Source organism: Betta splendens, chromosome 4, assembly GCF_900634795.4.
Source record: "Betta splendens chromosome 4, fBetSpl5.4, whole genome shotgun sequence".
Taxonomy (NCBI): Eukaryota; Metazoa; Chordata; class Actinopteri; order Anabantiformes; family Osphronemidae; genus Betta; species Betta splendens.
The window spans coordinates 23,013,523-23,036,128 of NC_040884.2; the positions used below are offsets into that span (position 1 = coordinate 23,013,523).

Here is a 22,606-nt window from a genome sequence, read left to right on the forward strand (position 1 = left end):
GCACTGAGGATAAAGGAGACGAACCAAGGAGAGAGGAGAGAAGTCGAGAGTCGAAAACCTGAAGATGAAGGGTAGGAGTCAAGGATAAAGGAGAGAAGCCAAGGAAGAAGGAAAGGAGCCGAGGATGGAGCTAAGGAGCCAAGGAAGGAGGAGAGGAGCAAAAGATAAAGGGAGCCAAAGAGAGAGAAGCTGAGGAGGTAGGAGATGAGCCGAGGAGCCAAGGAGGGAGGAGTAGTCAAGGAAGGAGGAGATGAGCCAAGGAAGAGGGAGGGAGGATGAGGGGTGAAGTGTTTCCCACTCGCTGGGATCCTCCGCTACTCTCAGAGCAGTGTGTGACCTGTGTGTGCGTTGCCTTCAGGCGCGCTCGTACATGCCGCTACAAGCCAAAGCCGGTTTGAGCGGTGGCTGTTTCAGGTGAGAGGAGAACGAAGCGGGAGCCGCACCCAGACGCTATTGTTGTGCCTCCACCAGCTCCTGGTGCTGCTATCTGTTTAACCAGCGTGGTCTCCATCTTATGTCTTTTCAGGGTCACCTCCATCCTTCCTGTTTCTCTTCCTCCACCCCTTCTTTCCTGACTCTTCCTCTTCTCCCCCTCCTTCTTTCCTTCTATCTCTACTTTGTGACACTCTCTTCTCTACCTCCGCCTCCTTTTTATCTGCGCTAAAGTCTAGAGTACAAGGCCAGATGTTCAGAGCCGTCGCTGGCTGCAACCCTCCCATCGATTGCACATTTCCTCCTCTCGTTTTCCTTCTTCTTCATAACTTCACTCCTTCGCATCGTCGCCTCCCGTCCCACATCTGTGACAGCTATGTGTGTCAGCACTTTAACCAGCTGTTGATGCAGACGAGGCTTTTCCAGTTCAGACCAGTTTCTCTCCACCACGTCACAAACTTCACTCCCTTCCTTCCTCTCTTCATCTTAACCTCTCACTTCCATCCAGTATATACACAATATATTTCCAGGCATTTCATGGCTTTGTTTGCATAATAATATACTTAACCAAGGTTGAAGGTTTAAATCTGCCTGTATCAAAATGGCGTAATGTGTTTTACAGCATCTTTTACACAGAGAGCAAAGGGCTGCTCCAGATAAAGCAGTTAATGTGTGACGAGGGACAAACTTTGATACAGTCCAACTTGTCAGGCACCACTGATCCGTTATTCTCCATCCTGGACCTGCTGCTGCTTATCGGCGCAGCAGAGATGCTGAAACAACACTGCTGTATCCTTCACTTCCTGTCTGCAGAGGAAGCAGGATGCAACGTGGGGGTGAGGGGTCTGCAGGGACAAAGCATTCCTCTGATTTTACCTAGCCGCTCCCTCTCTCTCCCCCCAGAGGTGAGGAGGCCGCTGCTTGACACACAAACAGTCCGACCTTTTAGGGCTTTTAATTTGAAAGGCTACAGGAATGAACAGCTCAGACACATCACTATGATGAGCATGACCACTACCCAAAATACCGCCTCTGTCAGAACTACATTACCCAGAGTGCTTTGCTCCATGTGTTTGTCTGACCGGTGTTCAGATTTAATCAATATAAACTGGACCCTCCACAGTTACATAAGAGTCTAGAGTCCAGTTGAGCAGTGGACGAAAGAGAAGAATGACGATGAAGAGGAGGGGGGGGGGGCAAAGAACACAAAAATGGGGTAGAGAGAGAAGAGTATAGGTGAGAGTAGGAAAGGAGACAAAGAGGGGAGATATGAATGAAAAAAAGCAACAGACAGAGGCACAATGAGAGGAAGAAGAAACGAGGAGAGAACGGCCGACTCCATCCTGTCTGCACGTGTGTGTGCAGGGCGTGGCAAGGAAGACCAGGTTTCAGAGGGTGAAAAGACTCAGAGCCTCTTTGTGTGTCTGCCTCCAGGCAACACACACACACACACACACACACACACACACACACACACACACACACACACACACACACACACACACACACACACACACACACACACACACACACACACACACACACACACACACACACACACGGGGGACAGCTTCATGGACGTTACATTCAAAATGTGAATGGAGTTAGGTGCCACACCTGAAACCACACCCAACGTGTGCACACCTCTGAGCCCCTCCACCTCAGGATATCAATCATCTCCAAGTGCAACTTCATTCAAGTAACATTTATAAATAAAGAATAAAAAAGAAAAGAGAGAGAGGAGAGAGAGAGAGAAAGATAATGGAATTAAGGAGAAGAGAAGGTGAGGAAAGGACACAAGGAAGAGACACAGGAAACAGAAGAAAAAGAGGGATGGCACTGCTTCCTGCAAACACGTTACCATGACAATCCCCTGTTTACCTGAGCATCACCAACTGTGTGTGTCAGATTATCAATCAGATTAACAGGGATTATGCTGCTGGCTCTGTTGCTCCATTCACACAGACGCACTAATTGACCGTTAAACAACAACCATCCCATTTTTACACAAGTGATGTTGAGATTCCTAAAACGTTGTGTGGCCGTGGTTAGCTCTAGCTCGTGTCAAACAGTCCAACTTTTATTTTTCTAGAGTGTTTCAAGATGATGATATAGGTCCAGATCACAACTGGTCCATCAGGACCAAAACAGCAACGCCAACGAGAGCTAACTTTCTGTGATGACCCTGAACACATCATGTTTGCCATGAGCTGCTGTGATGCACACATGGACCACAGGTGTCTCCTCTAGGCTGCAGGTTTGTGGTTCTAACAGGAATCTGCCACTCACACATTCTGAAGTGATTGTGGTTAAATTTCAATCTACCTTTGTTGATTTTACTGTCAGAGTACGCTGCTATTTGCATGCCCCCCCTCCACCGTCCTCAGGAGCAGAGCAGCAGCCGACTGACAAAACTGTTTAGTCAGCAAGTGTGGGGGAGGAGAAGGGCGAGCAAGCTACACACTGCCTGGGAGAGAGAGTGAGAGAGAGAGACTCAGCCTCTGCTCAGAGTCTCTATGAGCTTTAAGTGTGACTGAGTGTCTGTGTTTAACCCCTTCCTGTCCTACATCTACACACTACAACATCCAGGTTCTGATAGCACCTGAGCCTGTTCAGGTTGGGATTAGTTAGTTCTGGACATGGGTCTGGACACGGGCCTGGGCTTGAGGCTGCAGCCGTCTGGGCCGGGTCCATCAGTGATGCATTGAAAGGCCATTCGCCTGTTTCTGAATGTGTGTGAACATCACTGCTACATCAGAAATAGTGAAGAACCCAGCCTTAAAACCTATCCGAATCACAGTCCTAGAACTAAATTTAGAGCCGACTGGAGGCCGTTCCCGAGGGAACTTTAGGTTCCTGGGAACGTTGCTGCAGTGGAAATGTGTTCATGACTCATTGGGATCCAGCAGCATCTCAGCCGGTTCAGATTGGTTTCAGGTTTTCTTGTGCGCTGCTGGTTCCACTAGGAGCTGCAGAGATAGAGAGAAAACCACCCCAGTCCTGCAGATGTCTGGTCGGTTTTCATCACCACGGTTTGGGCAGTCCGGAACCACAGGTTGTGTAGTTGTTGCAGGTCGCTAGAGGCGTGTGAGTTGCTGATGGAGGAATGAGCCGCATGTAGGACAGACCTGTTGTATGGGATGCCAGCGGACTGTGTGGGTGTGGTGAGACGGTCCCACTGATAAGCAGCTTGCGGACTAACCACCAGCGCAGGGAGGTGTGTGTCTGTGTGTGTGATACCAACACACACTCAGGGCCACCTTCACCCACTTCGCCACAAATAAAGCCGTATTTACTGCGAGTCCAAAGTCCGAGCGGCTCGGCTGTGAAAGAATGTCACAACGGACGGAGGGGGAGGAAGCGGAGGGTATCTGAGAGGAGGGGGAGGAGCCGAGGAGGAGGAGGAGGAGGATGCTGCTGGTTTATGGTTTATGTGTTAACCTGCTGCTGCTGGGCACTTAAAGGAGCGGTTCAGCGTTTAGGGACCGTGTTCCTTCACCGGTCCTTATTGGTAGCAAACATGTCTCACAGGTTTCCCGTTGAACCAAATCGACCAGCAACAATCCAGAAGCTCGAACTGTCCTGGTGGTTTTTCTGCTGAGTCATGCGTTAAACAGCTGATTGTTCCTGTATTGGTGCAGCGTCTCTCAGCCTCATCTCAGAGCAGTCTCTGCTGCTCTGGGCTAAACTTTGACTTCTTTAACAGACAGAAACAAACAGGTGGAAGGTTCTCTGCGATCCTTCCCGACTTTGACCCCATCAGTCGGTTACAGAGCATTTACAGCTTGTTTGGAGTTGATAAGATCAGTGAATTCACGTTTATTGTGCCCTGTTTAAGTTTTTAGGCGAATGGACAGCAATCCAGGTAAAGTGAGACAGTCACCATCCTGACCATCCTCTGAGCTGATCTGTGCTGATCCAGGTGTCTGTTCCAGTTTGCTGGAGATGAACAACATCTCTCACTTGCATAACTCAGTGTCTCTGATAATGACGGCGAACCAGAGAGAAGAGAGGGCAGCTATTGTTCCCCCACTTCCTCCATCTCCTCCTCGACTCTCCTGACGAGAGGCTGCCTCACTTCCTGTTAACCCTTCGTCATCCTCCTCTTTGAGTCCAGTCTCTAAAACCACATCCCTGAACTCCAGAGCTGAACGTTGGAAACGTTTCCCTCAGCGAGTGACAGCGAATGGGACGAGAGGAAAAAGGACCAGAGCCGGGTCAGAGTGGAACTTCACGTCCTGTCTGCTAAACAACAGTCTGTAAACAGCATCTTTGACCAGTCAGCAGCTGAAAACCCAGAATCTCCCTTAAACCACAGAAATTAGAATTTTGTTTTAAAATTAACCTGAACTGAAGCAAACTGAAATATGGGAGCAAAAAAACAGACTCAAGACATGTCAGCACATTACTACATTTATGCTGAACTGATAATTAATTTCTACAATCTAATTGTCCCTGGTTCCAGATGTGGAGCAAAGGTCTGTCCTTCATCCAAACGGGTCTGCAGCGGCGTCGTCATATTTACCGTCTAAGTTTAGCACCGCCGCCACTGAATAAAGACACAGAGCTGCCTAAGTTTAAACTGCGGGACCACAGAGGTTCTGCTGGGCTCCATGTGTGGAGATACCAGGCCCATAGAAACATATGGGGGGGGTGTCCTACTTTAGCTGAACTCATCCCACGTCTCAAATGACTCTGCACCGTCTCACTTCAGACTCACTAGATAGGTTTTACGCATCAGCCTGTAATGTCAGTGCTGATTTGATCAACTGATCCAGAACAACCTGCGAACGGGTCTCTGAGAAGGTTGTGCTCGCGGGATGGTGACGAGCCATTTGGTGCAGGCAGAGGTGTCACTGACTCCCATCCCCCACCTCCTCCACCCACAGACGCGCCTCACTCTCAATCACTATGCCAGCACAAGGGTTGGTTCTGCCAGACGTCACGCCTCTGGTTCCTCTGCTTTCATACAAACATTTGAGGCTTTAGAGCTGCAGAGACACTAAAACACTAAAGGTGAACTTTCTGGAGTTACTCTCCTCCCCTGGAACATAATCCATCTAAAAACAGCATGGCTATAAATAGCTGTGTAGTAGCATCCAGCCTCTGTGGAGGTGATGGTGTTCCCCAACACCCACCTCAGACTGACCCGGGTCACGGCTCTGATCAGCTGCTGAACGAGCGTCTCAGAGTTTCATCTTTAGTGCACAGACCAAATGAGGTCTGGACAGAAGGACGCGTTGTCCGGGAAGCAACACAGAAGAAGAACTGGTATCCCCGAACTGAGTCCACATCTTCAACCAGGACTTGAAAAATACAAATAAAAATGTCGACTCCTTTGCAGCCAGTATTTGTTCTTTTTGGTGCATTTTACTTTTTACCTTACTGATCTTGGCTGGTTCGTTTCATCCGTCTCTCTAATGCATTTTTACTCTATTTATCATTTACCAAAGTGATGAACCTGCTCTGGTCTCTGCCGACCAGCTCAAGATAAATTAATTAAAAAGTGTAGAGGCACAGAAAGTAGACGACGTCACTGCTATGAGACAGTGGGAATCAATAGGTGTGTGACTGGGAGTGAATGTGGACACAACAAGCTCCTCAGGAGACGACAAAGCTTTTAATTAGTCGTCTGACTGCAGTCCCTGCAGACAAACGTCCCTGAAGCTGCTCATTAGTTCACATCCACACGACGGCCTACACGTTAATAGGCCACTTTACGTTGAGGGCAGGTTTAAACAGCAATGACTTAATTACAACTTATTATTCTGCTACATTGAAAATCATTATTTATTGTTTCTTATTTTATTTTTACCAAGATAACCTATTAATGAGCCAAAATGTAAGATTAAATCACTTTTTACCAAAACAAAAAATCTAATCTAATTCTAGAATCGAATTCTCACTTTCAACGTTTTATTTGATATAGATAAATATTTTTTAATAATTTTCCTTGAGACAGAAACGTCTACTAGCATCCCGAATGCTGCTGAACGTCATAAAGAAGGCAAAGGTCGACACATCTATGCAGAACCACCGACAGCCTGTGGTCGGTTGGTCACGGTCTGTTGGCTTCACTCCTCCTCTGACTTATCACCTGCACACGAGGACAAACAGGCATCGCTGCTTCAAGCCCTCACAAACAGCCCTCACAATGGAGGACACCGCTGCACAGAACGCCCTTTGTCCACTACATCATCTGGCGTCAGCGTTTCAAAATGTCCACCACAGAAGAAGAGCTTTGACAGGCTGGAGATAACGAAGAAGTATGGAAGCTCAGGCATGAACACATGCCTTCACACACATGTCCACGTAACGTCCACATCAAGGCATCAAGCTCATTTAAGCCCAATCGTAACATGGAGCACTGCAGGTGGCGATTTTCACTGAGCAACATTCTTCAATGACTCCATTGTTTGTTTTGCCCTAAACGGCAGAAAATAAAATGCGGTGGCCGTTGGTGGTTTCAGCCCAAGGCCGCCTTGTCAGAGGTCTTGTTTAGTCTAATCACCAGTCGAAGCCTCCAAAGCGAGAAGAGAAGCTAAAAGGCGTTGCTGCTTCGCTTGTCATGGTCCAGACTCATCTGAGCTGCACAGACCATCTGAGTGATTAATCTGTAGTAGTTTGTTTGATTAGCGCTCCAACGGCTCACACTAATCAGGTCTGATCATGAAGTGAACATCTTCATGTTTGTTTATTTCCCTTTTACTTCCTGTGTCCTAAAAGAAAGTGCCAATTCCTTTTAGAGCTCAGAAAAACACATGTGGAATTCACAAGGCCTCCATCCTCCATTTTGATGTTTTCAGTAACACCTCCACACCCTGAACACATCTCCATCTGAAAACAGCGCTGCCGCCTCACGAGATGACGGACAAGTGGAAAGACGAGTTAAAGCTTCTCATCAGCAAGAAGCGGCTTCTGTGAGAGAGATCTGCTGCTGTCGCCGAGGGCCCAGCTCGGCCTCAGTGTTGAATTTCGTAATGGAATGCTAACTGCTCATCCGGATCTCTCCTCCTTCCCCTGACAGAGGAGGAAAGGACCAAAGGCAGGCAACTGGGACGCATCATCCCAGAAGATTCCAGTCTCTCTAAAAACACCAGCAACTACAACAATTGTGTTCTAAGATAAAGTCAACTGCAAGTCATCACCGAGCAAATAACAGGACTCAGGAGAGCGACAGTAAAATCAAATGTCACATGGGCAGACACAGCACATCCCTGAAAAAGAAACACAACGTAGCTTCAACATCAGGACGCTGGTTCACCAAAACTGTGTCAGAGTCGGGTCAGAACAGGGTGGCGAGGATATTGAGAGAAGTGTAAAATGCCCCATGTTATGTAGTGGAACCGGACCAGAAAAGCAGCTGCTGCATCTGGCACAAACCAACAACCAACAGTAAAAAACACGCTTTAAATAGAAAGAAATGTCTGAAGCTGGAGAATCGGAGCAGATGACAGACAATCCATTAAGTTGCTACGGCTGGGTCACAGATTACACACAGGTAAATTACTGATAATGATGATGATGAGTCAAAACTGGTAATAGGAGAGAAATAAGATTTAAAAGGCCCATGAATTTGGACTATGTTATTATCAAACCACTGCTTATTACAACTCATGTACTACAGGCACCAGAGGAACGGTGAACACATGAACCAACAAATTCTCACTCTACTTCAAAAAGTGCACTTTATTGTGGATTGACAGTTTAGCGTCAATAAATGCGAGTTTGAAAAAAAAAAAAACACGTGACTTAAAAAGACATGAAGTGCGAGACGCAGGAGTGGAGACACGGGCCGAACACGGGAAGAGAGGATCCCAGGAACCATCATCTGAGCCGCTCAGACGCCGACCCGGTCCGGTCGGACTCTGTGATAAACGGACGTTGGACGGACCGGCAGCATCCTCCGCCTCCGCCGCGACCAACACGGAACCAGCCATACGGCGACGCCAGCGGCGACATTAGCCCCGGAAAAGTTAATCAAGTCGACGGTTCGAGGCCGGACGCGGATTAAAGTGTGAGAACAAGTCACGAGCTGAAAAAAATGGACGTTCGCGCAGCGGATGGTGTCAAAAGAGAGGAAAGAGGCGAAAGGAGGCGGAAGGAGGAGGTGGATGCAACAGGCGTCACGTCGATGCTGCCGCTGCGCGTAACCGCAGACGGTGGAAAAGTGTCCAAACGCGACCCAAAGTTGCCAAAGTGCGACAAAAATTAGCTCACGTCGAGCAACGGGGCGACGTGAAAGCGCCTCGTCGCCGCGTTCGTGCGTTTATCAACGAACAGGGCTCGGTTTCTTACTAAATGTGTCTGGACAAGGTCACAGCAGCGGCGTCGAGCTAGCGGTGGTTAGCGAGGGTGCGAACGGAAAAGAGGCGACTGTCCCCTCCAAAATAAAACACACTCTCACGCACAAGGTTCAAGTTTCAGTCTTACAAGCAAATGAGCCGTTTTAAACGTTTAAATTTTCACTACATCCTCCTTCTTTAAGCTTATTGATTCCCTTTACACAGTAATTAATCAGTCACCCTCAGAACGATCTATACAACTGATGCCTTAAGCAAATTGTTCCAAATAAGGCCCAGTTTACAGCAAATATGTGGATGTTTACAGTAAATCTATGTATTTATGAAGATGCTTCCAGTGGGCCATGATATGCACCACGACTAATAATAACACGAAGCCTGCAAAGATCAGAATAAGAACATGAGCAAACTACTACCCAGTTAACTCATCTCACTCAAACAGCGTCAACAGGTGGTTTTACTGCGAAAACACATACAGGAAGCCCTTGGCACTCGTTGCCGTTACCTTGTCGGTGGTGTCCGGTAGCTTTACACATGGCCACTAGCAGCGAGCCTCCGACCAAAGTGCACCCGAGATATGGATGCTCGACTCCGGCGGCGAGCACACTTTGAACCCCCTCCTGCCACCCTCCCCGCGGTTAAACCCGCCGAGCAGCAGCCCGCTGCGCGCACGCGGGGATCAAGCTGCACCAAAGTCGAAAAAAACAAGTCGTGCGCGATAATGAGTCGAAGTGACTGAATGAGGAAGAGAGCTGGTTGAATTCCACCGCTTGGATGCGCATCAAACTAGGAAGCAACGCGGAGAAGAACTAGTATCCCCCGAACCTATGCCACATCTCGGACAAACTTCACTTTAACAGCCGCAACAGGGCAAAACTTTCCCCGAAACACCACACGCACACCTTCAACATCGACATAAGCGAGTGCGAGCGCACAGAAAGGGGCAAAACACAGCGATGGAGAAGCGAAAAGCTGACTTACGCTTGACTTTGTTGGGGTTGGGCTGCTTGCGCCGAGACATCGTGGCGAGGATGATGATGATGATGGTGGTGGTGGTGGGGGTGAGGATGACGACGGTGGCGAACGGCGGTGATGGTGGATGAGAAATGGAGGGATGAAGAAAAAGAGAAGGGAAAGAGGCTGCAAACTTGCTCCGAAGAGGAGAGGAATCAAAATGGCGTTTCCGAAGGGATGTGCAAACTTGGACAAACTTTACTCCGGCTTCTCCTCCTCCCTCCTCCCCTCCTCCTCCTCCTCCCTCCTCCTCCTCTGCTTCTGTTCCTCTCGTCTCTCTCCTCCTCTCCCGGAGGAAAGAAAGTAAAAAAGAAAAAGTCGAGGAAAGACGCCGTCGAGATGAAAACGTTTGCTTTTCGAGTTTTTTAATTCCTCCCGGACTCCAGCTCCGTCCTCTCTCTCTCTCTCTCTGCGTGTCGCTCGGTGTCTCTCTCCCTCTAAACCTGATAAGTAAAGCTCATCACGTGTTGTCTCCAGTCTCCAAGGGGACGTGGCCACCAAGCATCTCTCTTTACGCACACGGACACACGCGTTACCGCGTTACTTTACCGGTAACGAGACGTCAGCACGTGATCAGCAGCGACGCTAGACGTTAGTTTAGCTTAACTTTGATCTAAGTTTAATCGTAGTTTCGTGTGTTTCCCCGCTGCCTCCTGAAGCGCACGTTCCACACAGAAACTTTATTAAACTTCTCTCCGGTGAATCGTTTCGGTCCTTTTGCTGCTTTGTTGGTTGGTCTCCGCTAAAGCTCGTTTGTAATGTTCGTTTTACCAAACGCGACGACTTTAAAAGATAAGAAACCATCCGCGCTGCTGCTCGCAGACTCACGGGCAGCCGTCGTACCTATCGCGAGTTTTGAGCGGAGGACGGCATCGTTATCGCGAGAGTTGGAGAGAAGAGAAGTGAGGATGCCTATGTTGAGCTTTGGGGGTTGGAGGAAGTTACCACTGTTTGCAGGAGGGTGTTGGTAAATTCATGAGGTCATTGATTATTTCTCCTGAATCATCATAAGTAGCCTGTAGTTTGTCTCCATGAATGTAAAGGTAACTACAGGTTGATGTACAGAGCAACAGATGAGCTCTTCTCCGTGTTTGTTAGCTTCTAACAGCAAGTATGTAAGTAAGTTTTAGTTTGTAAAAGTTACAAACTGCAATTTATCAGGCATTGCAAAACACAATTGTTTATATATAAGTGTATTGTTAGTAGAATTTGAGCATTTTACAGTGATGTTAACCTTGTTTGTTTAAAAACAAATTTATTCTGAAGTTTGAAAAAAGATTCTACGTGCACTGAGTGTTAGCATTTAAATCAGCTTCACTGCTCCATCAGCCTCACCGACCCTCCCCCTGCCTCACCCACCCTCCATCAGCCTCACCCAGTGTACCTCTGTCTGCTCTGCTACGCTCCACCTCTCCCTGCACGGCTCTTTGGGTCGATGTGACTATTTATAATGAAAAAGAAGCTGCAGAGTTATAAATGTGTGTGTTTATGAGGTCAACACCTTGAGCAGGTAGTTCAGCAGAGCTGCAGGTAGAAACTAGTTCAACATCACATCAGTGTGTGCAGCCACTTGTGGATGGACAGTTTGTGTGTGAGCGGCGGCGCTGATGAGGATGTTGGCTGTCGAGCAGCTCCGGCCTAAACTCCAGGCAGCGAAGCTTCGAACTAAATTTAAACGTGTCTTTGTTAAATTTAGTTTGAGCAGCTCGGCTGCGCTGCCTGTCGTGTTCCTCTCCCACATTCCTGCCAGCCCTCCTCCATCTCCAGATACAGACCCCTCCTCCCATCATCCCCTCGCTGCAGAGAAGGACAGGCATCTCCCCTCCCATCGCTCCCCCTCCTCCCCTGCAGGCGGCTGCAGCAGAGCAGGAAGAGTCTCTCCGTCTGTCTCGGGCTGGTTTGGCCTGTTGCTGATGAATGAGGAAAGAGGAGGAGGGGCTGATGGGAGGGCTGGGTGTTAGCAACAGCTCGGTTTGTGGGTAAATAACTTCAGAAAGCGTGTTTGGGTTGTGCTTTATCTCCTGGAGCCGGAGGAAGCAGCTCTGCATGACGAGTAAGATGTTGATCTCTGAGCGACCAGCTCCAGTGAGGACGGGGTTAGCTGTTAGCCTAGCATCAGCAGAGTGACGCACACACCTGTGTCTGTAAGGCCCAAACGTCCAACATGTGTGCTGACGCTCTGAACAGGAAGGAGCGTGATCCCAGGAGCCTGAGCTGCTCCATCGGCCGGGTCAGAAACAGAGCAACACGTTTCTCTGTGCAGCCTCGATGAGAGAAGTTTAGCAGTTCAGGGTCAGTGTTTGAAGTGCAGATGCAGAAACAGTGGGAGCCCTGCATTGAGCAGACAGCTTCGCTCATTTACACACTGAATGGTGCCTTTCTTATTCATACTGAACCAGAGGGTCCAGCAGGAGAAGTGATGTTGACCGTGAGGCTGAGCAGGTTACATGTGTTGGTTTTACACATTAATGAGTCGTAGCTGACAAAACAACAGCGACCAGTGAAACACAGCAGGATGCAGCTTTGGCACCGGGAGCCATGTGCTGGGTGTGGTCCTCCCACCGCCCGCCCAGGCAGCAGATACCAGCGTTGCATCACTAATCCAATTCTCCTTAAACGGCCACTTATCTATTTAAACGACGCCACACAAAGCACAGGCGAGCTGCTCTCACCTCTGGGCAGTGATCACAGGACACTTTACTGTCAAACTCCCACTTAATACAAACTAAACGCTCAGCATGAACCACTGATTAGTCACAACTGACGAACATGCAGTAATTCCCGGTGAAGCATCTGATTCCTATACAATACTTTCAAAATAAAAGTTTAGCCAAGTGAATGTAACTGGTTTACTGTGGCTCAGAGGATGGATGGGTCCAAGCAAACAGACCTACCCAGCATGCACTGTGCTGGTTGAACTCCAGTAGATTATTAACAGCTGTTAAAAAGAGTTCTGTTTAATGTGTTACTAAAATAAAATATGAAACAAACTCTGGGTAAAGTTCTACTACAACTTCATAAACATCAGGAGGAAACTTTTTGTTTTATTCTCCAGAGTGTAGGAGCCATGCTGGTGTTTTGCTGCTTGTTTTTAAGAACCATCTTGTTCTGTGGCTCGCTGGCAGCTGTGATGCATCGTGGGACATAAAATGGACTCAGAACTTTCCTCCGCATCCAGCCTGAAAACCAGCGGCGCAGAGAAGAGACTGTGATGTTATTTATTGGACTGTAACCATGGAGCTGTTGCCGAGGAACCAACCATCGCCAACAAAAGGGTGGATTCATCCATTCATCCAGGGGAGAGCGGCAGCAGCAGGAGGAGGAGGAGAGGCATCCCCTGTCTTAGCTCGGAGCTGCAGGCTTCCCAACCCCGAGCCACTACGAGCTGACACAGTTGTTGTTGATGTAACTTTACACACTCCTCCTCCTCCTCTTCCTCCTCCTCCTTCTCCTTCATTGGAGCGTTGTCTGGACAGGCAGGCAGGCAGGCAGTCACATGAAGCCAACACCTGTTGCCAGTGTGGGGGATGACGAGCACATGCTGCTCTGTCTCACTGTTTCCTGACCAGCTTGACAAACACATGTGTGCGGCCTCCTCTGCTCGAGCTCCTGCTTCCTTCATGGCACTTCATAGCCCGTCCTGCAGCGGCTCAGACCGCGAGAAGCGTCTGAGGAGCGCTGCAGCTGCAGACATGTGCTCTGCTCAGAGCTGCATGGCGGGGAAACGTGGTGGTGTGGGGGAGAAGAGAGGGAGGAGGGGTGAAAAACCGGTTTCCAATAGTGACGGATGATTTGTAGGTAACAGTTGTTTGCCTTGCAGCCTGCTCCAGCAGAACGGGAGCACGAAGGCTGCAGTCTAACAAGGCTCAGTCTGAAAGTGGATCCTTGGGTGCAGGCGGACGTTTCCCATTCAACAGCGACCAGTGATGAGCAGGGTTTAAAAGCAGAACTGTTACATCAGTCCCTGACATTCACGTCTGCTCCAAAAATGTTTAAAGCAACAGAAGAACAGACATCCTAAAGTTAAAGGTCCAACTGGGCCTGAGAGAAGAACCGAAGCAAATACACGGAGTGAGACAAAAATAAAACTGAAAGTAAGCACGGAGTAAAATAAGGGAAACACAAACCAGAAGAGGAAACACTGCAGAAGCGTCATCAGCAGATTCACAGGCTGCTGTTTGACCTCTCGTCATCAGCTCAGAATGAACAGGCCTGAACTTTTGAGGTTCACAAAAGCAGCAACGAACCGTACAACTGCACTTAAATACAACAAATGAAACAACCTCATCTTTCTGCCTGTTCACTTTTCATGACCCAGTGACCTTTTCTCCAGCGTTGCCCTGAGGACCAACGCCAGCTTTAGCTCCAGGTGCAGTGAAACTCCACAGTATCAGCGCGTAGACGGGTCGGGTTGGTTACAGCATGAGCGCGGCGGCTGATGTGGTATCCGGACAGACCAGTTTTGTGATGCTGATATACTAGATACAGTTGCCATGACGATGGCTGACTTGGTGGGGGGATGGGACTGTTTACTTATACACACATGCAAAGGTAGTGGAAGTACAGACTCTGGTAAAAGTGCTATAAATAGAAATAAGTTCAAAACCACAAAAACTGAACAAGTACTTCAAACAAACTGACCTTCAATAACGTGAACAAGCAATAAACCAAATGAATAATATAGTGACAGCACGCAGTGAAGCTCAGCTCAGCATCTGCGTAACCATCCAGAGGAATGTATTGACACTCAACACGCTGTTGTTTGCTGGTGGCTTCTCATGTTTCATCACTGAACCTGAAACAATTCTGATCAAATGTTTTGCTCAAGTCTCAGAGAGATCGTGCTCCAAAACTGGAGAAACACTTCCCCGAGTTACTTGAAGAAGCAGCATCAGTGTGAGAAGCAACAGGATTATTTTAGCCTGATCTCATCAGAGGCCACGAGACAAACATGAGCCTGATCAGCAGCTTTAGTAGGAGCTGGAGGAAAAGTGGCGGCGCCCTCTAGTGGCGGCTCCAACGAATTACATGTGGGTCCATGAACAGACGAGGAAGAACAACCCAGGGAACAACAGGGACACGATCTCATCTTGGCAACGTGCTTTTATTGTTGAGCATTAGAAAAGCAAAGAGAGACGTGAAAATATCCCAATGGTCTGATTTAGGTAGGTCAACAATCACAGGCTGATTAGTGAACTGATTATTTTCTTTCATTCTTTCAGTTAATGATGAATAAAAATGATCAAACGTGTGTCATACAAAGCTTCATATCTGGAGTAAAAAAGAAAAATCTTGTGTTGGCTCCGCCCCCTCCCTGCCCCAGGCACTGCTAATTGGTGGAGGCCGTGCTGAAGGGTGTGGTCAGAACCTGTTAAGGAGTGATGCTAACGGCAATGAAGCCGGTCACCTGAGAAACACAAGACAACACAACTATTGTGAGTGTAAAAGTCACTTTACTCTGGTGAACTAGTAAACGTAGCTTTAATGAGTCAAAGACAAGAGCTGATCTGGTCCTTACCCCACGGAGGTTTTTGCAGTCCAGCGATGCAGTGATGTATTTGAGTCCGACTACCTGAGGGATGAAGGACTCAGTCCAGGTGATGGAGCCCAGAGGAGGGATTGTGCTGGAACAGACACAGGGCGTAACTGTCAGCAGGTCTAAGCTGAGCTTTGCTGCGGTTCTGTAGATATGAGTCAGTGGTACCTGTAGCTTTGTTTCCTCGGGGTGATGAGTCCAGAAGACTCCATGGTCACGGTGACGTCCGTCAGAGGGAAGGTCATAGGGTTGGTGAAGGACAGGGAGGCAAACATCTGCTTCTGCAGCCGAGCTGCTTTACTCACCTGCAGAACCCAGGAACCCACGCAGAGTCAGAGTCAGAGTCAGAGTCAGAGTCAGGGTCAGAGGAGCAGCATTTGATTCTAGAAGCCAGCACCGGGCTTACCGTCATGCCGAGCTTGGGAGCCTTCAGGCTGACCAGCTTGATGGCGCTCACCGACTCGCCCTCGTTCTGCGCGCTCACAGAGAAGCTCAGGTTGAGCAGTGAGGCCTGGTCGGTCAAGTAGTCCTGGGCCTTGATGTGAAACGGCACACGTTGAGCTGGAAGGGACACAGAGCACATCTGTCACAGAGCTCGTTGCTGCTGGACTGAGCCATCGCACCGCGACGCTGCTGCGGGCCTCACTCTGATTGGTGTCCACCGTGACCGTGAAGTCCTCGTTCTTGAAGGCGGTGGCGGCTGGGGCTCCAGTGTAGAAGGTGACCAAGCCTGACAGGTGAGCACTGACCGTGACAGAGTCTTCACTCTGGTTGGTGAAGACCACCTCCAGCTTCACATCCTCACCCACCTGGACCTGGAGGACGGGACGGGACGGAGAGAGCGTGAGGACGCGTCCTCAGGCAGCGCCGCGCGGAGCCGGCGGCGTTACCTGGTCTGCGTTGATCTTGACTGACAGCAGGGATTTGGGCAGGTCAGGATGCGTCTTCCCAGTGATGTATTCCTGGGCCCGAGCCATGGTCACGCGGTCCTGACGACTACCTGCACAGAGACGAGGCTGGAAGCTGCTGACGAGCGCCGGCGGGTCTGAGCTGCAGCGCTGCGTTTACCTTTGGGGTACTTGTAGCTGATGGTGATGTTCTCGCTGGACGTGCTGCCTATGGCCTTGGTGAGCACGGCCTTTCCCACGTAATTGTGATTCACGTCGAATGGAGTCACCTTCTTGTAGCGATCTATGGTGGAGGAGACCACGACGCTGTTCACCTGGAGCGAGGGAAGGACAGCATGTTTGAGAAGCTGTTTTCAGGGGAACAGCGTCACTTCTTGGGTCGTGAACATTTCTAGGAGGCTTCAAACCTTCAAACGTACCTCAGCGAAGCAGAACTTCAGGTCGAAAGGATGGCAGAGCAACCCCTCCTTGATGGCGGCTACTGAGGCCGGGCCACAGCGGAAGAACCCTGTGAAGGAACAGACACGCTCGTCAGCCTCTGCTCACTGAGCCGGTTCTGAGCCGGTTCTGAGCCGGTTCTGACCCGGCTGCCTGCTCTCACCTCCGCTGGTCTCCTGGGGCGTGGCGTCCACCACCTGCCAGCCCTCGAGGCCGGCTGGCAGGTCAGGGCGCGTCATGAAGGCCTCGGTCCAGCAGTGGTAGTTCCTAAGTGGCAGGAGAACAAGGACCACATGTCACTGAGTCCAAACCTCTGGTTCTTATCAAAGCAGAAACAAAAGCAACGAGTTCACCGTTGTTCCTGATCTGAGGCTTTGCTAAGCTAGTAGCTGTTAGCTACAGCCGCTGTCACCACTGTAATGACCATAAGGCTTCTTAGTTATGCTGGTCCTGACTGACGGCTGAGTGGACCAACCAGATGGTGTCCTTGGTCTCAGTGGTGTTCTGGGATCCATCGCTGTTGAAGACGAGGTTGATCACGATGTTGCCGTTGTTGTCATGAGCTGAGACGAAGTTGGTGATGACCCTGGATGGGATCCCGAGGCAGCGCAGGACTGGGGAGGGAGAGGCCAGTTACTAGCTGCCGAGCCGCCGGCTCTGATGACTGTGTGCTTAACGCTTGCGAGTCGCCTGGCGTTGGGCGCCCGTCTCGGGCCGCTGAGCTTCCTGTCATTGTTTCAAACTGTGGTTGGAGCGTTTTAGAGGATCTTACAGGAGGTGAAGACGGCGGCGTACACCCAGCACTGGGCGAAGCACACGGGTAAGCCGGTCCGGATGTACTGCTGCAGGATGCCCACGCTGCCGGTCCAGCTGGTCGGGGACGTGCCCATGCTGTAGTCATCGCTCCAGTTCCCGACCAACACGCCGTCATCATCCAGAGAGTTGAGCTGAAGGACGAAAGCACCACTCTGACCTCTGCTGCATGTGTGGGTTCTAACGGGCGGCCAGCACTCACCATGGCAGACGCCATCCTGGTGAGCTTGATGACGTTGCCTCGGTCGAACACCGGCATCTTGGACGCGTCCAGGATGTAAATACAGGCGTCCAGGATGCCGGCCTCAAACTGCAGAGGGAACACAGACTGGTAACTTGTTCACAGTGTGTTCACGGCAGTGCAGAGATCAGAACCGACCTGCCCATAGTCCCAGCTGCGTTGTGTCATATTGTCGAATGAGCCCTGATAGATGACCCCGTGGTCGCTGAGGACGTACTCTTTGCGTCCTGGTTCGTCAGCGTAAAACACAGCGTCGTCTGTGACAGAGACAAAACCTTCAGACCTGTGGTCCTCTATTCACACAGAGCAACAGTGCCTCTGTCGGCCGCTAGGGGGCAATGGAGGGCAGCACCTTTATTCCAGGCGTTAAAGAGCAGGTACAGGTCGGTCTTGGCGTCCCTCTTGGTGTGTTGGACACCGTTGGGCAGGATGACGGCCACATAGCTGCGATACTTCCCTACGATGGTGTCAGGCGGCGGCGTGATGCCCAGCGTCAAGGTCTGACCCTTATTCTCCACAACACGGCCGGACCACGGTCCACCGGGCCGGGAGCCAAACGTCACCACCACATAGGTGTCCAAAGTGGGCGAAGGGTCATTACCTGGAGGAGAAGACGAGGAGAAGGAGCGAGAAATAGATGAGGAGAAATAAAAAGCTCACGGAGTAAAAAGGAAATGCAAGAGGAAACAAAGAGAGTGGACAGAGGAAAGGAAAGAAGCAAAGAGGACACAGAAGAGGACAAGGAGGGAGGAGAGGAAACTAGATAAGAAAAGGGGACGAGATGAAGGCCGGACACAAAGTGCAGCTGCAACCTGCTGAACGTGAAGCGATCCACTGTCTGTGGTGGAGCGCTGAGTTAATGACGCAGTAAAAGCCTAATGAGCTGAAAACATTCAACTGTCCTGTGGGTCCTTAAGGAACATGTGTTCATCGGCTAATTGGTTAACGAGGGAGCAGTCGAGTCGCTGCCACTGATTTATTAACAATAATAAAGTTTTAACAATGACACTCGACACTAGCGTTCAGGCTAATTCTTTAAATAAGAACTCCAGTTTGTTTTAAATCAAACCGGCAGGAGTGTCTTGACAGTTTGACTTTCACCACAGTTACTTCACTTTAGTTTGAAGCTGCAGGTTGAGTCTAGTTAGAACAGAGGAACCAAACCCACCGATCAGGAACTCGAGCTGGAAGTCGTCTGCGGCCGTCAGGGGGCGGCTGAAGGTGACCTGCACTATGAACTCCAGGCCTCGACGGACCACCAGGTTCCGGTTGTTGTACGCCGTCGTGTTGTGGTTGGACTTGTTGACCTGCAGACACATGTCCATGTTCTGCACCGACACAGCCGCTGAGGGAGGAATGAGGAGAACGTCAGAGCCGAGGAGCGGGCAGAACCGAGAGGACGGAACTTGGCTGTGAGGAGCAGAGGTCTCACATGCGCCGGGTCCAGTTCTGGGCACCGCCTCGCTCCCGTCCTCATCAGCAAAATGCTCAAATTCTAGGAAATCGTCGATTTCAACCAGGTTGGCTTTTGGCACCTACAGACAATTACACAAACAGATGAGGAGTCCAACAGACATTTGATAGCAGGGTTTTTACAGAGCATCACAGTAATGATACCGGCTTGTTGAAGCGCCCTCTCTCATTGGTTGGCATGATGAGCAAAGGTCAAAGGTCGCTGCAAAGAGAAGACACCGGTTAACGCAGCATCAGTAAACGCTGCAGCTAATGAGCTGTTAAACGGGCTGAGCCGAGGTCTTACCCTGGATCCAAGATGCGTCTCAGAAGCTCGGGTCCGGTCGGATGACGGCTGAGCCTCCGGTCTGGGTTTATATGCCGTGGCTGCTTCCTCTTTCCAAACACACTGCTGGTTCCTATAGTTGGGAGGACCTTCAGTGCTCCCAGCCCAGTCATCATGAGCCTGTCATGTCCAGACAAACTAGAAGAACGGCGTTGAATTCTCCATCATTTCAGGACGCAGAGACCAAAGTTAGTTCTTTAGTCTGAGTGTCCAGCTTCTAAATGAATAAAGTCTGATCCATGTTTGTGTTGCCTTTTGACCCCATACGTTTCTATTCAGGTATATATATGGTGTCAGGACCTTAAGTCTGGGGTGACGCTGCCCAAGCAGGTGGTGCTTCACTGAACCGGGCTCCTTCTGTATATGAAGGTTCTGATTCTGGCCTGTTTACTTTGTGGTTTTGGGTCATTTGTTCTTGATTTCAGTCATTTTGCTGTAATATACAATATCGCTGTAATTGTCTCCAGTTGTTTTGCTGCGTCTCTTTCCATTTCCTCTACAGGATCGTCCTGTGACCTTGACCCGCGGGCTGCGAGGTCGACGTGACCTGTCACATGTTCCATGCTCCTGTTTCTCAACCGGCCTCAGAACTGGAGTTAAAATCCACCCAGATTCTGTCGTCTACGTGTTGAAGGAGCTAAAAGCTGCTGATGCTTCCTGTGTTTTGGAGCAAAACAACAGTTTATTGATGTGAACCTGGTCAGGTTTTCTGCTCTGTGGATAAATGGATGTCAAGCCCATATTAAATCATTGCTCGATGCGACGCCTGATCAGTCACCAGACGACACCAGGAAATATTGGAGGCTTTTTCTGTGTTTTCTGGGCCAGAGGCCAGAGATCTTTAAACCAAAGCGTTCAGGTTTCTGGCTGATTCATCCCCCAGAGGACGAGTCGCCGTCTTTCACTCTTTAATCTGCCTGACTCATCAGGACAGACCGAGGGTAATTATGGTCTGTCAGCAGATCTGCTCTCGTTTCTCACTGTGCAAAAAAATCTGAAAACAGCAGGACAGAGAAATGGATGGGACAGAAAGAAAAGAAACCAGGTGCAGTGTCTGAGGTGTGGTGTCAACGCTTGAACAGTCCAAGAAAAAGAGAAAACAGGAAGAGGAGGAAAACAAAGAATTAAAAAAACAAGTTACAGAAAGAATATGAAAAAAACAAAGTAGAGGAATATATAAGTAAATGTGACAGATGGAGAGTAATACAGAAATGAAAACCAAAAACTTAGAAACGAGTGGAGATACAATAAAAAGCAGAAGAAAGAAACAGAAGGAAACAAGAGGAAGTGAAGTGCGAGCTTCACCATCTTGTAGTAGAGGAGGAAGTCAAGAGGTCGCCCTGCTCCAGAGGAACCCTGACTGCATCTCCACCTCGCTGAGTCACCATTCTGGGTCATCCTGAGCTCTACTCACTCAGGCCCATCAGCACCAGACAGCATGATGGCAGGTCGGTAACTTTGAGCAGTGACCAGACGTCACTAAAAAACAAACGGCGTGAAGCAGGAGGGACGGGAGACGGGCAGGTCGGATTTACCTCCACGTGTGGCGTTGGGCTCAGAGCTGAACCAACGCTCGGCCCCAGAGGTCAAGTCAAAACCCAACAGAGCCTTGAACCCACAAACGTTCATAAAAGGTGTTTAAGGTGATGAGCAGATTAATTACAAAGGTCAAAGGTCGCATCAGCCACAGAAACCCAATGAGTCTGCACAGCACCTGAGGAGGGGTCAAAGGTCACCTCATCTGACGTGGCCCATGGATGGGAGGAAAAGTGCCAGAGAAACAAATGAATATTGCAACAAGCGAATGCCCATGAATCCATGTGAATTAATCCATGAAGCTTCACAACAATGACAACAGTCACAAACATCACGACTGAAGTCTGTGGTGCAGTTACTTGTTTCTACCACCAGATAGAGCCACGTATTGAGAAGTGAATGGAGCTAAAGAATCATCTGACGTCATCCTTCATTGTCTTCCGACATCAGCTTCCCCTCAGAGCCACCATCTCCCAGTGGACCACTGGGCCCAGACCCAGACCCAGACCCAGAGCAGAGCAGAGCAGCCTGCAGTTACAGTGGAGGGCAGACGGGTCACAGCAGTGGAGAGAGATGTGAATAAGTTTCAGGATCACAATTTATTATATTTAGTCATTCAACACAGATTTATTTCTGGGGGAGGATGAAGACATGACCCCTGGAAAGCACAAGTGTAAGCCTCAGCTGTGATTCAGCTGCAGCAAACGTCTGAAAAGCAAATCCTTTTAATGAAGCTTTGATTGATAAAGGCCTAGAGGTAAATGACAGCACACAGAACACCTAGAGACTGAAGTTGGACACTGAACTGGAACGGTCAACACGTGTCAGCTTTAATTAAAAGGTGTGAAAGAAACGTAGCTGTGCTTCAGCGAGAGGCCTGAGCTGTGAAGTCGCTGGCCGCAGTTCCCCCGCTGACCAGCAGGGGTCAGTGTCGGCCTCAGGGTGCAGGGTGTGCGTCTGAAGGTCAACGTCACACACAGGAGAGCGATGCTCTCCTAAGAGCTGAGAGGGTCGACGTGATTGTGTGCGTTCTCCTACATCAGTGTTAATGTGGTGCAGCAGGGAGAGATTTCAGATCGAGCTGACGTCAGCAGGAGCTTTTCTTTGTGGTTCCACACACACACACACTGGGCTGTGACGAGTAGAACCACAAACTCTGTAGAACCATTTAGTCCCTGCTTCCATAGTACAGGATTTTTTTCTTCTCATCATTTGGTTTGTTTGTGTTTTCCCTGTCTGAGGCAGGTCTGATGACTTTCAAAAAACATAGAGCCAACTGAAAATATGGAGCTAATCATCTGATCATCTCTCAAATTCACACTATTATTAAATTGGACGTTTTATGCTTTTGGTTCGAGACAGACGATTCCTCCCTGCCAGTCTCAATTATTTGTGTTGTTATTTATCATTTGTGAATCCAGAAGCTGCATATGTGGCATTCTTACACTAAACAAGTACAATAAACACAGCTTTTTTATCTGCTGGTCTGTTTGCTCCCCTATTATAACTACAGAACAAGTTAGGCCTTATTCAGATGAAATGACTGATTGATTATTATATAATATTTTTCTGTTCATAAACAGATGA

At 49.3% G+C, this 22,606-nt stretch overlaps 2 protein-coding genes across 4 annotated transcripts in view; both read right to left on the reverse strand.

Moving 5' to 3' along the window:
- The window catches only part of rreb1a (ras responsive element binding protein 1a), a 34,276-nt gene extending 23,707 nt beyond the window's left edge, over nt 1–10,569 (reverse strand). The window contains exon 1 of one of the 3 annotated variants that reach the window (XM_029146695.3): nt 9,717–10,569. In XM_029146695.3, coding sequence (XP_029002528.1) covers nt 9,717–9,756 — 40 coding nt within the window. In that variant the 5' untranslated portion in view covers nt 9,757–10,569. Of the gene's footprint in view, nt 1–9,240; nt 9,672–9,716 lie in introns of those variants that run through there. The other 2 variants (XM_029146696.3, XM_029146697.3) reach the window with 2 other exon arrangements.
- A 4,268-nt stretch (nt 10,570–14,837) lies between these two features.
- On the reverse strand, nt 14,838–20,119 carry LOC114854763 (coagulation factor XIII A chain-like). Its single transcript, XM_029149439.3, has 18 exons — nt 19,445–20,119; nt 19,303–19,360; nt 19,118–19,220; nt 18,854–19,030; nt 18,038–18,286; nt 17,824–17,942; nt 17,647–17,754; nt 17,404–17,578; nt 17,107–17,245; nt 16,795–16,898; nt 16,613–16,701; nt 16,354–16,507; nt 16,176–16,285; nt 15,932–16,100; nt 15,692–15,846; nt 15,454–15,590; nt 15,268–15,373; nt 14,838–15,156 (listed from the first exon to the last, which is right to left on the reverse strand). Exons 2-18 carry the CDS (start codon nt 19,336–19,338, stop codon nt 15,121–15,123), a joined length of 2,166 nt encoding a protein of 721 aa, XP_029005272.1. The 5' UTR covers nt 19,339–19,360; nt 19,445–20,119; the 3' UTR covers nt 14,838–15,120.
- Between the last annotated feature and the right edge of the window lie 2,487 nt (nt 20,120–22,606).